Source organism: Engystomops pustulosus, chromosome 9 (assembly GCF_040894005.1).
Source record: "Engystomops pustulosus chromosome 9, aEngPut4.maternal, whole genome shotgun sequence".
NCBI classification, from domain to species: Eukaryota; Metazoa; Chordata; class Amphibia; order Anura; family Leptodactylidae; genus Engystomops; species Engystomops pustulosus.
The window spans coordinates 100,415,643-100,429,696 of record NC_092419.1 but is presented as its reverse complement, the minus strand read 5'-3'; the positions used below and the strand labels follow the sequence as shown (position 1 = coordinate 100,429,696).

The 14,054-nt window shown below is 47.9% G+C and overlaps 1 protein-coding gene across 1 annotated transcript; it reads right to left on the bottom strand.

Moving 5' to 3' along the window:
* Window positions 1–339: 339 nt before the first annotated feature.
* SURF4 (surfeit 4) lies at window positions 340–12,603 on the bottom strand. The gene is made up of 6 exons (XM_072124709.1): window positions 12,443–12,603; window positions 8,292–8,478; window positions 7,829–7,905; window positions 6,359–6,402; window positions 4,497–4,683; window positions 340–4,331 (listed from the first exon to the last, which is right to left on the bottom strand). Exons 1-6 carry the CDS (start codon window positions 12,488–12,490, stop codon window positions 4,065–4,067), a joined length of 810 nt encoding a protein of 269 aa, XP_071980810.1. The 5' UTR covers window positions 12,491–12,603; the 3' UTR covers window positions 340–4,064.
* Window positions 12,604–14,054: the final 1,451 nt, after the last annotated feature.

The window sequence follows — 14,054 nt, the reverse complement described above, 5'->3', positions numbered from 1 at the left end:
AAGGCCCCCCCCCCCCCCCCCCCATTCAAACCTTAAAAATAATTTTTAAAATGGACAGTACAAAGGAATTTTCACTAAAAGGGACCCTCCACTCAGAAAATAAACTATACCTAAGGGCATGTTCACATGTTTGAAATGCAATACAACAGCTGAGGAGAGTTGATTTGCCTAATTACATTACATTTGCTAACACATGTGTTACCAATGTGTTTGGTAAACAAATGTTAATGTAAACGCAGGCCAAAATGCAGCATGTGAAAGCGGCCTAATAGTCCATATTACGAGCGGTCCCCTAGCGATACAACACAGGCCACAACAGAGGAGAAGCAGACACACGACTCTCACTAAACAGGCCTCTTTTTTAATGAAATACATTACAATGCTGAACAATTTTAGCTTCTCACAACCTTATAGAAAAAATTTAAAGGCAGGGGCTGCTTGTGAATAAAATCGATAGAGGGGAAGGGGGCAGAATTTCAGAGTAGGCATTTTATACTACACTCTCACAGTGGTACTACCATGTACACGGGTGGTGCATATCCAAAGGCAAAATATGTACTTGGGGGAGTAAATCTGGGAGAGTCCCTTGTTGAGAAGGACCTGGGGGTACTAGTAGATCATAAATTGAGTAACAGCATGCAATGTCAAGCAGCTGCCTCTAAAGCTAGTAGGATCTTGTCATGTATCAAAAGTGTTCTGGACTCTCGTGATAGGGATGTAATATTACCCCTGTACAAGGCACTGGTTCGGCCACACCTGGAATATGCTGTCCAGTTCTGGGCACCGGTCCATAAAAAGGATGCCCTGGAACTGGAGAGGGTTCAACGAAGAGCCACAAAAATGATAAGGGGTATGGAGGGTCTTAGTTATGAGGAAAGATTAAAACAACTAGATTTATTTAGTCTGGAAAAGAGACGACTACGAGGGGACATGATTAATTCATACAAATATATGAATGGTCCATACAAAAAATACGGTGGTAAGTTGTTTCAGATTAAATCAAATCAAAAGACGAGGGGGCACTGTCTCCACCTGGAGAAAACAAGGTTTAATCACCGGGGACGACAGGGATTTTTTACTATGAGTACTCTCAATCTGTGGAATAGCCTGCCTCAGGCGCTGGTCACAGCAGGGACAGCAGAGAGCTTCAAGAAGGGTCTAGATGCCTTTTTACACCTAAATAACATTGATGGTTATGTTTTATAGAATTGTTTCCCGTAAATCCCTTCCTCATCCAATCCCTTCCCTTCCTTGGTTGAACTTGATGGACAAGTGTCTTTTTTCAACCATATAAACTATGAAACCTCTAAAGTCTTTTGTAGATAACAGCGTTTCCCTCTCCATTCCAATACCATTTAAAGGGAATCTGTCAACAGTACTGCAGCCAGTGTTTGGCATTGTCCCTGGAGAAATGTGTAATCATAACACCTTTGTGTTTGTTGTTAGTAGCAGCAGGACTGTGAAATATGGATTTATTTTTCAGGTTGTTTGAACTTGCACTGCTGTGCTCTCAGCTCTCTGTATTGAGCAGTTTTAATACTACTACTAATTCTACTTTAATAAGTTACCAGGAGCCGTTTTATACAGGGAACCAAGAGAACAGAAGTGTGAGGACAAACCCTACGCGCAATTGGAGCACGTGCAATACTGGAATATAAATTCCACAGTCCTGCTGCTACATAACTCTATACACAAAAGTTACACATCTCTACACGGACCAAACCACACACTAGCTGCAACCTACATGGTCACACCTACTCTAGTTATTACCAAAGCTGCATTCGCAGCTCAGCCAGTTTCTTCTTTGGCAGACAGGACAGATGATTTCTTCAAATATAAGATTGATCAGTCACAAATTAGGTTTAGGCTCACACAGAAATAGATTTGAAGCATTAATTTATAAACTCTGAATGGAGCACAAACCAAGATCAATACATCGCTTTTTGTATATATATATTTTTTTTGTTTATTGGAGCCGCATGTTTCTCGAAATTCAATGACTTCTCCTTAGATCACAGGCACTAATCACATTTATCTAGAACTAACACTGGTGATAGAGAGGAGACATAATATCCCAATCCTGTGCCTCTATTACTAAAGGGAACCCCCATAATATAACGCAAATCCTCCCCAAAAAACCCATCAGTGTAAACAGCAGCTAAGATAGGGGGTCCTCATAGCAGCCCCCTGCTCCAGATTAACCCCTCCAAGTATTAAATATCTAATGAGGGTACACTTATAAAACCCAGACACTGGCTCAGTAATGACTCTGGATGAGATGGGCGTCCTGCGGACACAAGGGTGGGGGGCACCTAAAAGGTAAATGAATGAAGACAGAGAAAACTAGTTTCATATTTGGCCAAAATTTCAAGAACAACAGGTACAATAAGATGAAGATCATGAATCGTGTATCAAGTGTGAGCTAGACACTGCTAGGCAAAAAAATGTTTTTTAAAAAAATTGGCTTTGGCAACAAATGGTTAAGTGGCCAGACTTTTCATCATTTTTATTTAAAGGGGAGGTCTGACCACTGCCAGCTAAGTAAAGGTGCTTGTAAGTAGGAGATGATGTAGGGCTTAAAGGGGATGTCCACACGGGCTGTGTAGCTAGATTTATGGTCAGTGTTTGGTTGCTTTCAGGCGGCCATGTTCGGGTGGTGAGGAGTCTAGAACCGCACACACAGCGATGAGTCTGGCCAAAATAGCCGACATGGTCCACATTTCACAGACGGATAAGAACCAGCCAACAGCGAGCTCACATGAAGGGGATGCAATGTGATGGCTCGGCTGAGCGAGGTGCAGGTCAGCCCCATCTCAGCCCCTAAATTGCATCTACTTGCAGGGGGACGACTGTCGCACAGGGTGAAGCCCATGTCCATCTTTGTGTAACATCTAGTACCCTTAAAGGGCCAGTAACCTGATATTAATAAAAACCCTATAAAAATATGCAGTAAGGTGGCAGAGAATCTTCTTCAAGAAGACCAACGTTTAACTCGATAAGAAGAAGCGGCCAACAACAAACAGTAGATTGCATTCAACTGCACAGCAAATGGGGGATGAAGGCAGACTACAGCGTCCCTTTAAGTACATGTGACATCACAGCACACATTGGCTTCAATTGACCAGACCCTTTAACAGCACAGAGATGGGGGTCATGCAGTGTCCAGGGAGGGAGGGAAAAAAGTTTTGTTTTTAAAAATTACACAGCGCCAAGACCCGGCAGATACAGTATTAAATAATTAACCAGAGTCTCACTCCAAAACAGGGAGGTCTACAAGAGGTCTCTGCCCAGTACTGCACAGTCCCTTGTCCAGGGGGATAGGAAATCTCTAGAAGACTGCTTCAGAGCCAGAGGCCGGACCTAACACGAAGGTCGTTGGGGCTTCAGAGCCAGAGGCCGGACCTTACACCGATGCCTCGTGGGCTTCAGAGGCTGGCCCTTAAACGATGTCATGGGGACTTCAGAGCCGGAGGCCAGGCTGGGGAAGGAGACCACAGGGCAGCTACAGGACTTAGAGGCTAAGCCACATATGGAGGGCACCGGGTAGCTGCAGCGCCAGGGACCAAGCCATACATGGAGGGCACCAGATGTCGAACCACATATGAAGGGCTCTGGGTAGCTGCAGCATCAGAGACCAAGCCATACATGGAGGTCACCAGGAGGCAAGCCCGATATGGAGGGCACCCGGTAGCTGCAGCACCAGAGACCAAGCCATACATGGGGGTTGCCGGCTACTGGCTCAGAAATTCACATGAGAAAATAAAACTGACAAGTAGAAAGCGGAAGAAACGCTTTCTGGAAATCACTATACTGCATACAGCTCGTAACATGTTCTGAACCAGGTGACTCTACAGAGGTCCAACCAGCTGGTGCCATCAGCCCCTACCGAGCATGTCTGTGGTATGGCGCACCATAGGACTCCTGTGGTGGGATACAAAGGTATGGGGGAAAAAAAAAAATACATGAAAATAAGACTGAGGAGTGAGGGGAGGGGGAGATGTTGTAGCAGGACTCTGCTTTATCCAGAACATTCTACGAGATTCCACGTGAAGTATGGCCACGTACTACCACTCTTTCTTCTTTTCGTCCATAGAGACCCCACCAGGTCCCAAGGCCACCACTAGGAGAAGTCCGCCAATGACAGACATGGTCTGAAAGAAGTCGTATTTTAGGAAGTCGTGCATGGGCTTGTAGGCGGGGATGCTCCAGAAGGCGTTGAAATAGACGTTGATGGCGAAGAGCCAAACCACCAAAGTCAGGGCCGCTAACTTGGTCTTGAACCCGATTGCCACCAGGATGATTAAGGCTGTGCCCACGATGTTCTGAAGAATCTGAAGCGGAGAAGAAGAGAGCAATAAGTAAATGCTTACTTTTACTATCAGACCCACAATGGCTCAGGATTAGTCATAGTATACAGTCTGACCAAGGGGGGAGGGCGCTATGGGATTATCCTCATGGCGGGGGTGTAAGAAGAAAAGTCACACTTTAGGACTTACAGAGAAGAAGCTTGCATCAAAGTGCAGCAGGGTCATGAACATGAGGACGAGCAGCACGCGCCCCCCGAGTTGCATGTACTGCTTCGGGGAACTCTCGCCCATGGTGGGCACTCCGGCAAACATGCTTTTCCCTTCTGACCGAGACTCGGCCAAAAGTAATAAGAGTCCTCCTCCCAGAGCCAGATTCCTAGTGAGAAGACAAGAACATGGATCAGAGTAGATTCAATGCTGTAAAAGTTCTGTGGACAGAAATCTAAAGCCTCCAAATCATGAAAAATATTCATGAATGACCCTTCTATAAATGGAGATTGGACTCTGGAGTCCTCCCATGATGGACAGGATCACAGTACACAGGGATCAGGACGTACAGGAACTCTAAATTATGTAATATAACCAGAATCTGAGCACAAAACTGTAGAACGGGCTCCTCCACTGTGTGACAAGTTTAAACAAAATAATAATAATAATTATTATCTTTACTTATCAATGGGACACCATGGCTTCCTGTCCTTTTTGGGCTTGAAGTGATGACATCAGTTTTATGATTCAAAATCACCAGTTAAGTCACATGACCTACGATGATGTCATCAATTCTGTCCTAATGGGGAGATGAAGCTATGGGACCAGACCTGCAGTACGGGAACGGAGGGAACTCTTTTTACGGAAAAAGTTGGATGATGACTTTATCCATTATGCATATTCCTGACACGTTTTTTTTTTTTTCAAACCACTCACTTTATTTGGTGACAACTTTGGAATGCTGTAACCTATCCAGGCGATTTTGAGAGTAAACTTCATTTTAGTTGAAAAAGTTGGTTGATAAGTTTTGCATTTATTTATTGGGGGGGAGGGGGGCGATTGAAATTTGCCAAAAAGTCTCAAATTCTCAAATTTGCTTTTCTGATAGTCATAACCAACATTTGCAAGGTTTTCTGGGTGTCCCTGTTTCTTTTTAGAATGTTATGAGGCTTAGAACTTTAGGTGCAATTTTTCACGTTTTTTAACGAAAATCTGCAAGACTCACATTTTGAGGGACCTGCTCAGCTTGCAGGTGGGTTTTATAGGCCCTTAATAGTTAAACACCATAAATTATCCTATTATGGAATCTACAGCCTTCAATGTCAAACAACGTCTGGGTAGTTAACTCTTTACAATTTCTAAATCGCTCCTCCATTTTTTTTTTTTTTTTGGTCCTGCATAACACTCCATTTCTTTGGCTAAATGAATTGGTTTTCAAAGATTTTACACATTCCCAATCAATACGATGCCGCAAATGAACTGCAAAGTTTTATACCCAATTTCTCCTGAGTGCAAAAACCCAAAATGTGGGGGTAAACAGCTTCATGGGCACATGGCAGGGCACTGCAGGGAAGAAGCACCTTTCATAGCAGGTTTGCATTGTCACATTGTACAGATTATAAAATCTTTATTTTTTGGCAACTCCGATTGGGATTTTATTTGTTGGATGAGATGCACTTTACAATACAAATACTTCATTTTGACAAAATCAGACAGCCTCAAGTCTTTGTATGACCCGAAGCTGTCATTTTAACAGATCACTTCCCGACGACGTCACAGGGAGCGACATCTAAGCCAATATGGCGGCGCCCACACCTGTGAGCCCTCTCCAAACACTTGCTGCAAAGGTGACTTAGTAATACGTAATTAAGGGGTTAATATCGTCATCTTTTAAGAGGCACACCTGCCATTAAGAACCACTGTTAGGGGTTATAACCCAGCTTTCCAAGAAACAGATAATGCAGCTAAGTTGCCATAATGAAATGGAAAGTGGAGAGACGACTGTACAAGAACAGGTGGAGGATATACAGGGGTTTGGTGTATCAAAAACTGGAGGCACTTACCTCATTAAAAACTTCAGATCCCACAAGATACTGTACGCAATAGTCTGATGGAGAAGAAAAAAATATTACTCAAAGATGATAGTCACAGTAATACATATACAATATGAGGAAAGATCGGGTAAGGAGGCGGGTATTACTGCTAGAATCCTACGGTGTTCCGGGAATATGAACATCTGGTACAAAAACCCATAATGCTATAAAGTACAACAAAACTCGATGTCTATCACAAAGTGGAGCTTTAATAGATTGATTTTATGATTCACAAAATATTATGGGCTTTCTAAAGTAGACAGAGTTATCTCCAAGATGGCCACCATCTACAACTACAATTCCCATGATCTCTCAGTTCTTAGTAACATCTCCCTCTTATGCTCTGCTTAAAGTGAAGATCTTGCTCTCTTGCCATAGTAATGATGTGTATCTGCCATCACTGCACATCACTCTCACCACACTGGATGCACTGCAACCAACCCGCTACACCCAAGCAATAGTGGTGATCACATGACCTGCCCAGACAGGTGCAGGACAAGGCATGTGGACATGTGACCTGCAGCATCTTCTGTCCTGCGTCTCCTCTACAGGGACAAAGTCACAGGACTTATTATAAATGGAGAATTAATATGCTACTGGTCCTATGTGTATGTCCGGAACATTTTTCTGCTAAGAGGGAGCAACATTTTAAATAACTGATTACATATTAGCTTATATATTTTAATGACCCATTTGTATATGAATTATGCTTATTCCTGAAACACCCCTTTAACTTGCAAAGTTGGTAAAAGCTGATGGTGAGGGTCCAACTGCTTGGACCTATGCTCTCTGGATTGCTCAGGACCCGATTCTTATGATTATTGGGGTCCCAGCAGCAAGACCCTCACCAAGCAGCTGTTTATTCCTTATACAAGGATGCCAAGTGTGCGGATAGCAGAAGGTAGCAGAAAACCCAAACACTAAAGGGGTATTTAAAGGTCCTGGTGACCGATGATCTATAGGATGAATCATCAGCATCGACCTCTTATACAACAATCACCATATAGAAAATAGAACTGAAAACACAGCTCCATTCCCAATATAGTGGCCAGACTGGGCAACTGCAGCTCAGCTCATGTTTTAAAGGACATGTACCACCATGAGAAAAGACTATATGCAAATGAGCCCGAGGGGCTCCAGACTCCATTAACGTCTATGAAGCCAGGAGCCCCCCAGGCTCATTTGCATACAGTCCATCATCCTGATGCTAGATGCCCTTTAAGTGAAGCAGAGTGCACATCAATGCAGTTTTCACATCTGGTCCATCCAGACAATTGAGTCCTCACAATGGAGGTGTAACAATAACATAGCTGTATCATGTATCCGTATGATGGATGCCAATTCCAGGATCCTACAGGATTACTGCAAGTTTGCAGACAGTTTAGGATTTACAGCCTTATTATGGACACGTTGCGATTGTGTGAATGAGATCCCCCTCACCTGCATGGCTATGATCCCAAACAAACCAAAGCAGGCGTATTGTACAAAGTTCCGGCTCAGGACCAGTATGCAGCCACCTGGAAGAGACAGATACGGAAGGAGAACATCATCAGTACAAGAAGACAGGAGACATGGACCTCACAACCCCATAACCCCAGATCTGACCCTACACCTGAATATTCAGATGAAATACATATAATATAATCTCCGCCACTGCCCTGATAACACATCAGCAGAATACAGTATTTGTATGTGTCCCCTATGATTTGTAAAGCGCTACGGAATAGGATGGCGTTATATAAATAAAGATTATTATTATAGCCTGTGATGTATGATGCAGGACATTGCAACAAACCCTTCACATCCCTCTAGGATGGTCCATAATCGTGACATCCCATAACCCATCTACATAGAATGTCACTTGTGTCCTCATCATGGACCTTTGTAGGGTCCTCGGACTCACCCAGCTGTCCTATCAAGTTAATGAGGACAAAGATGGTGGCCAAGAAGTAGCCGCAGCCCCACGTGGCCTCTATGTAATCCCTCTGCTCGCTCCACTGGAACCACATGCGGATACCATCCTCCAGGAACGTGCTGATGAGACAGAGGCGAGCGATGTGCGGTAGGTACTGCTTGGTGACCCGCAGGAACTGCAACGAAAATAGGGTTAGTCCTGACTATAGACACATGCAAACGTCATACAGCCTCATGTTACATGCGTTATTTGTATATACAGTGCAAAAAAAAACTGATGTCTCTGAAGCTAGGGGGCCGTGGGCAGTAGGGGTCCCCCCCAATCCCAAGTCCCTACAACACCACCAAGAGGGCTCGCTATTCCAGAACCGACCTTTACACAGTCTGCACATAGTGGTATAAAGTATATGGTAAAAGTTTATAAGGGGGTGAACACGGGGGATGCAATACCAGACACCACCCACACAGGCAAGGGGGGCGCTGGAGTAACCTGCACCTGTTAATGGACTGTGTGTGAAGCATGCACAAGGGTCACACTCACAGCAAGCAACTGCACTACACAGGGTTAAGCAGCTTCGGCTTCACGGTACCCGGTGATCCCGTGAGAGCAGAGATTCGGGTTACGTAGTCCAAAGACTACACAGATCACTTTACACTGACAAACAAACTACAGATGCCGGTGCGATACCCCCTCCTCACCAACAAGGGGCGCCACTCAGTACAGTGCACTTGTAGCTTGGAGTGGTCCCCACTAAGTGAATATATAGAGTTATATGCATATACTGTATACAGACAGCCGGGACCACGCCCCCTAGTGGAGAGGGAGGGTAGTCCGGTCATACTATCAGCTCCACTTCAAGGCTGGGGCCGGGTCATGGCCGGGGCTATTTTCATCCATGTTGTCTAGGACACAAGACACACTCGGCATGCAGCAATACTTAGCCCTCCGCCGCCTCTAACACTAACCGCTGCCGCCTGCAAGAGAAGGACAACGTGACAACGCAGGCTCCAGACAGGATGAAGGGGAGGGAGCGCTCATCCTGCGCCCCCTGATTCATGCATATCTCAGTAAATTCTGCTGCAATGCCAGACAGCTTTTATGGACCAGGAAGGAACACTTTGTTCATCCAGAGCCTTCTGGTTCCTTCATGTGAGGTCACTACTGTAGATGTGAAAGTTTGGGAGAAACTTTGCAGGACACTTACAATACCAGACAATAGGGGAAGGGGGGCAGGACTGAAATAGGAAGCGGGCGCCTTCAGGTACATATGGAGGGGGTTCAGTCCGGGCACCACAGTGGGTATAAGGATTCTCTGTATTGTCTAGAAGTTGGGTCCTGAACTTGCATCCCTGATCCCCACTTGTGGACGTCACACGGGTCAAAGAGTGATTTTTCACCACCAGAGATAAGCGGCGCCAGAGATAGGATATCAGCTTAACCCTTATCACTATATCACACGGTGTCAGTCCTATAACGCCATATGGCACCACCAGAGATAAGCGGCGCCAGAGATAGGATATCAGCTTAACCCTTATCACTATATCACACGGTGTCAGTCCTATAACGCCATATGGCACCTGCCGTCACATGTTCCGCTCCGGACCCCTAGATGAGCCATTACCGGGGGTCAGGTAAACACAACCCGCCATACGGTCACTTAAATTTTATGACAATAAGCACAAAATAAGAGAAAGCGTCTCCCTGATGGAGCGTACAATGGGGTGAGTCAGTGGGTTTCCGGGAAACCGTCAAGATGAACATCTGCCGCGCGTCAGCACTGATCACAGATAAATATTCAGCCGCGCACCAGTTAACCCTACAAGACTTCTAGGCTCTGGGTTGTCATTACTACAAAGGACCAGCAAGTCTGAGACTTTATATCATCATGTAATACTACACTTCCCCTGCGGAGGCGCTGTGGGGAACCTGAGCACTTGTGAGACACTGCATCGGGGGCCACTGAGCAGTCATTAGTGGCCAGACACTCAAATCCCTGGTGTGTAATGACTCCATACCCACCGCCCGGCTCCATGCCATCTCCAGAATGGCAGCGATAAGGAGCAGCTGGGATCCTGCCCACACGTACAATTACTGCAAACATTTGCAAAGGGTTAATTAAGTAAATCCACAAGACACGGGATAAATACACACCTGACTATGAGGAAGGATCACACATGACAGGTACAGACAAGTGTGAGGACCCAGCGTGGCATAGGATGCCCGCTGTGGTGTGTGCCACTACTGAATGGGGGAAAGCGTGTTGCCTTCTGAAATGCCGGCTAGCCATACTGGACACACAGGGCGGGCACTATCCGTTACACTCTATGCCAAGGAGGATCCCAGACCTACCGTTAGACTGGGCATACTGCGGGGGTTTGGATGGCGCAGAGGATCTTGACTGGAACCAGTGCAAGAATCATGATAGAGGAATAGTATTTGCCCATATAACCATCTATGCCCAACTAATACTACAACTAATCTTACAGAGATACTTCAGTACTACCCACATATTCAGGGCACTACTCATACCCACTACCCAGTTATGCCAGTTTCTATACACATGCGACTAGCTGGTATACATAGTGCTGCCCAATGCTATACCCACACATATGCCTCCAGCGCCCATAGCACTATTCAGCTGTACCAGTCATGTAAGAACACTGATGCCCTGGCACCACACACACTTGTAGTACAGACCATACAACACCCAGTGATGCCCAGCTGAGACACTGAATGTACTGGTTACAATGACTGCTCATAGATGGGCAGACAAACTGGCATCGTCATCTACACCTCACATCACCCATTTCTTGTCCCATAAGCTGGCACTCTTCTAGGCAAGTACGCTACCTTGCTCGAAAGGAAGACGAGTGGTTGGCATGGGCTAAGAGAAGGGTCATATTAGGCATCACTTGCAAAGTGCTGCCAACTTAAAGTCAATGTGTGAACGATGTGATAGGTGATAAATGCCTGACAATTATTACATGACGGTGGCCCGAGAGCTACTGGTGACCTCCAAGTGCCCGCTCTCAGTATCCAGCAACTTATGCCAACCTCCGAGTGCCCATCAATCATGTCTGAGATCTGAGTAACATCAGCAGTGAAAATTAAGCACAGGCGCCACCAATTCAAATTTATTCAGCAAAAGTGGCAGCCGATATAAACCTGGCAATACACGGGCATGGCTGGCAGTTATTGGTTGTCTTTCACTACAAGATGCCAGTCATCATCTTATAACAAGTGGCAGCTGAAAAACTTTCTCCCAGTAGATGCCAGTCTCCATGTACCTAATAACTACAATGGAAACCCAAATCTCTTCTCTGCCGGTCATTACACTGGGTGCCCAGCATAGTATGCCAGTTTCTATGTGCTCCAGTCCTTCTATACCATCGTGGGGAGGGTACTATATTGGGCACCAGTCGCTCTATACCATCACTATCCCCGTCCCGTCCGCGGGTGCCAGCCTCCCCGTCCCGTCGCCCAGTCACTATAGCGGGTGCCAGCCTCCCCGTCCCGTCGCCCAGTCACTATAGCGGGTGCCAGCCTCCCCGTCCCGTCGCCCAGTCACTATAGCGGGTGCCAGCCTCCCCGTCCCGTCGCCCAGTCACTATAGCGGGTGCCAGCCTCCCCGTCCCGTCGCCCAGTCACTATAGCGGGTGCCAGCCTCCCCGTCCCGTCGCCCAGTCACTATAGCGGGTGCCAGCCTCCCCGTCCCGTCGCCCAGTCACTATAGCGGGTGCCAGCCTCCCCGTCCCGTCGCCCAGTCACTATAACGGGTGCCAGCCTCCTCGTCCCGTCGCCCAGTCACTATATCGGGTGCCACCCTCGCTGTCCTGTTGCCCAGGGTGCCAGCCTGTGTACCCTCATTGATATGTCTTCCAGTCTCCCTGCACCCCATCTATACAGCAGTGCCCGGGATGACATGTAGGGGGCGCCCTGCAGGTGGTAACCTCTCCCTGGGCAGTGCCATAAGCCAACGTGTCACACACCGGGGCCCGTCCCCTCTGCCAGGGCCCCGCTACATGTGTCTGCCCCGCGCCGGACCGCTCCGTGTGCTGTCCCCGGGCAGCGCCCCCTGTGGCCCCCGGCACACACAGACTCCGGCCCCGGGTGGTCGGGACGCGGCGGCGGGGTCTCACCTGATCCGCGAAGTCCTCGGCGGCGCCCATCATGTCGTTGTTGCCCATGATCAGAGCCAGTGCCTGGCTGAGCCTCGCCCCTTCTCCCCGCACAGCAGCTGCTACTCCCCGGCCTGCCACGTAGGCCAAGCCTTAAAGGGCCGAGCACAGGGGGGCGGGGATACCGAGGGGAGGGGCGAGGGGCGGAGCCAGGAGAGGGGAGACTGTGGAGCGCTATTGCTGTATATATAGGGGTAATACTACAGGAGAGGGGGTAATACTGCAGGAGAGGGGAGATAGAGGGGGTAATACTGCAGGAGAGGGGAGGTAGAGGGGGTAATACTGCAGGAGAGGGGAGGTAGAGGGGGTAATACTACAGGAGAGGGGGTAATACTGCAGGAGAGGGGAGATAGAGGGGGTAATACTGCAGGAGAGGGGAGGTAGCGGGGGTAATACTGCAGGAGAGGGGAGATAGAGGGGGTAATACTGCAGGAGAGGGGAGGTAGAGGGGGTAATACTGCAGGAGAGGGGAGGTAGAGGGGGTAATACTACAGGAGAGGGGGTAATACTGCAGGAGAGGGGAGATAGAGGGGGTAATACTGCAGGAGATAGAGGGGGTAATACTGCAGGAGAGGGGAGATAGAGGGGGTAATACTGCAGGAGAGGGGAGATAGAGGGGGTAATACTGCAGGAGAGGGGAGGTAGAGGGGGTAATACTACAGGAGAGGGGAGGTAGAGGGGGTAATACTGCAGGAGAGGGGAGAAAGAGGGGGGTAATACTGCAGGAGAGGGGAGATAGAGGGGGTAATACTGCAGGAGAGGGGAGGTAGAGGGGGTAATACTGCAGGAGAGGGGAGGTAGAGGGGGTAATACTACAGGAGAGGGGGTAATACTGCAGGAGAGGGGAGGTAGAGGGGGTAATACTGCAGGGGAGGTAGAGGGGGTAATACTACAGGAGAGGGGGTAATACTGCAGGAGAGGGGAGATAGATGGGGTAATACTGCAGGAGAGGGGAGGTAGAGGGGGCAATACTGCAGGAGAGGGGAGATAAGAGGGGGTAATACTGCAGGAGATGGGGAGATAGAGGGGGTAATACTGCAGGAGAGGGGAGATAGAGGGGGTAATACTGAAGGAGAGGGGAGGTAGAGGGGGTAATTCTGAAGGAGAGGGGGGGTAGAGGGGGTAATACTGCAAGAGAGGGGAGGAAGAGGGGGTAATACTGCAGGAGAGGGGAGATAGATGGGGTAATACTGCAGGAGAGGGGAGGTAGAGGGGGCAATACTGCAGGAGAGGGGAGATAAGAGGGGGTAATACTGCAGGAGATGGGGAGATAGAGGGGGTAATACTGCAGGAGAGGGGAGATAGAGGGGGTAATACTGAAGGAGAGGGGAGGTAGAGGGGGTAATTCTGAAGGAGAGGGGGGGTAGAGGGGGTAATACTGCAAGAGAGGGGAGGAAGAGGGGGTAATACTGCAGGAGAGGGGAGGTAGAGGGGGGTAATACTGCAGGACAGGGGAGGTAGAGGGGGTAATTCTGCAGTAGAGGGGGGTAATATTGCAGGAGAGGGGGGGTAATACTGCGGGAGAGGGGAGATAGAGGGGGCAATATTGCAGGAGAGGGGAGATAGAGGGGGC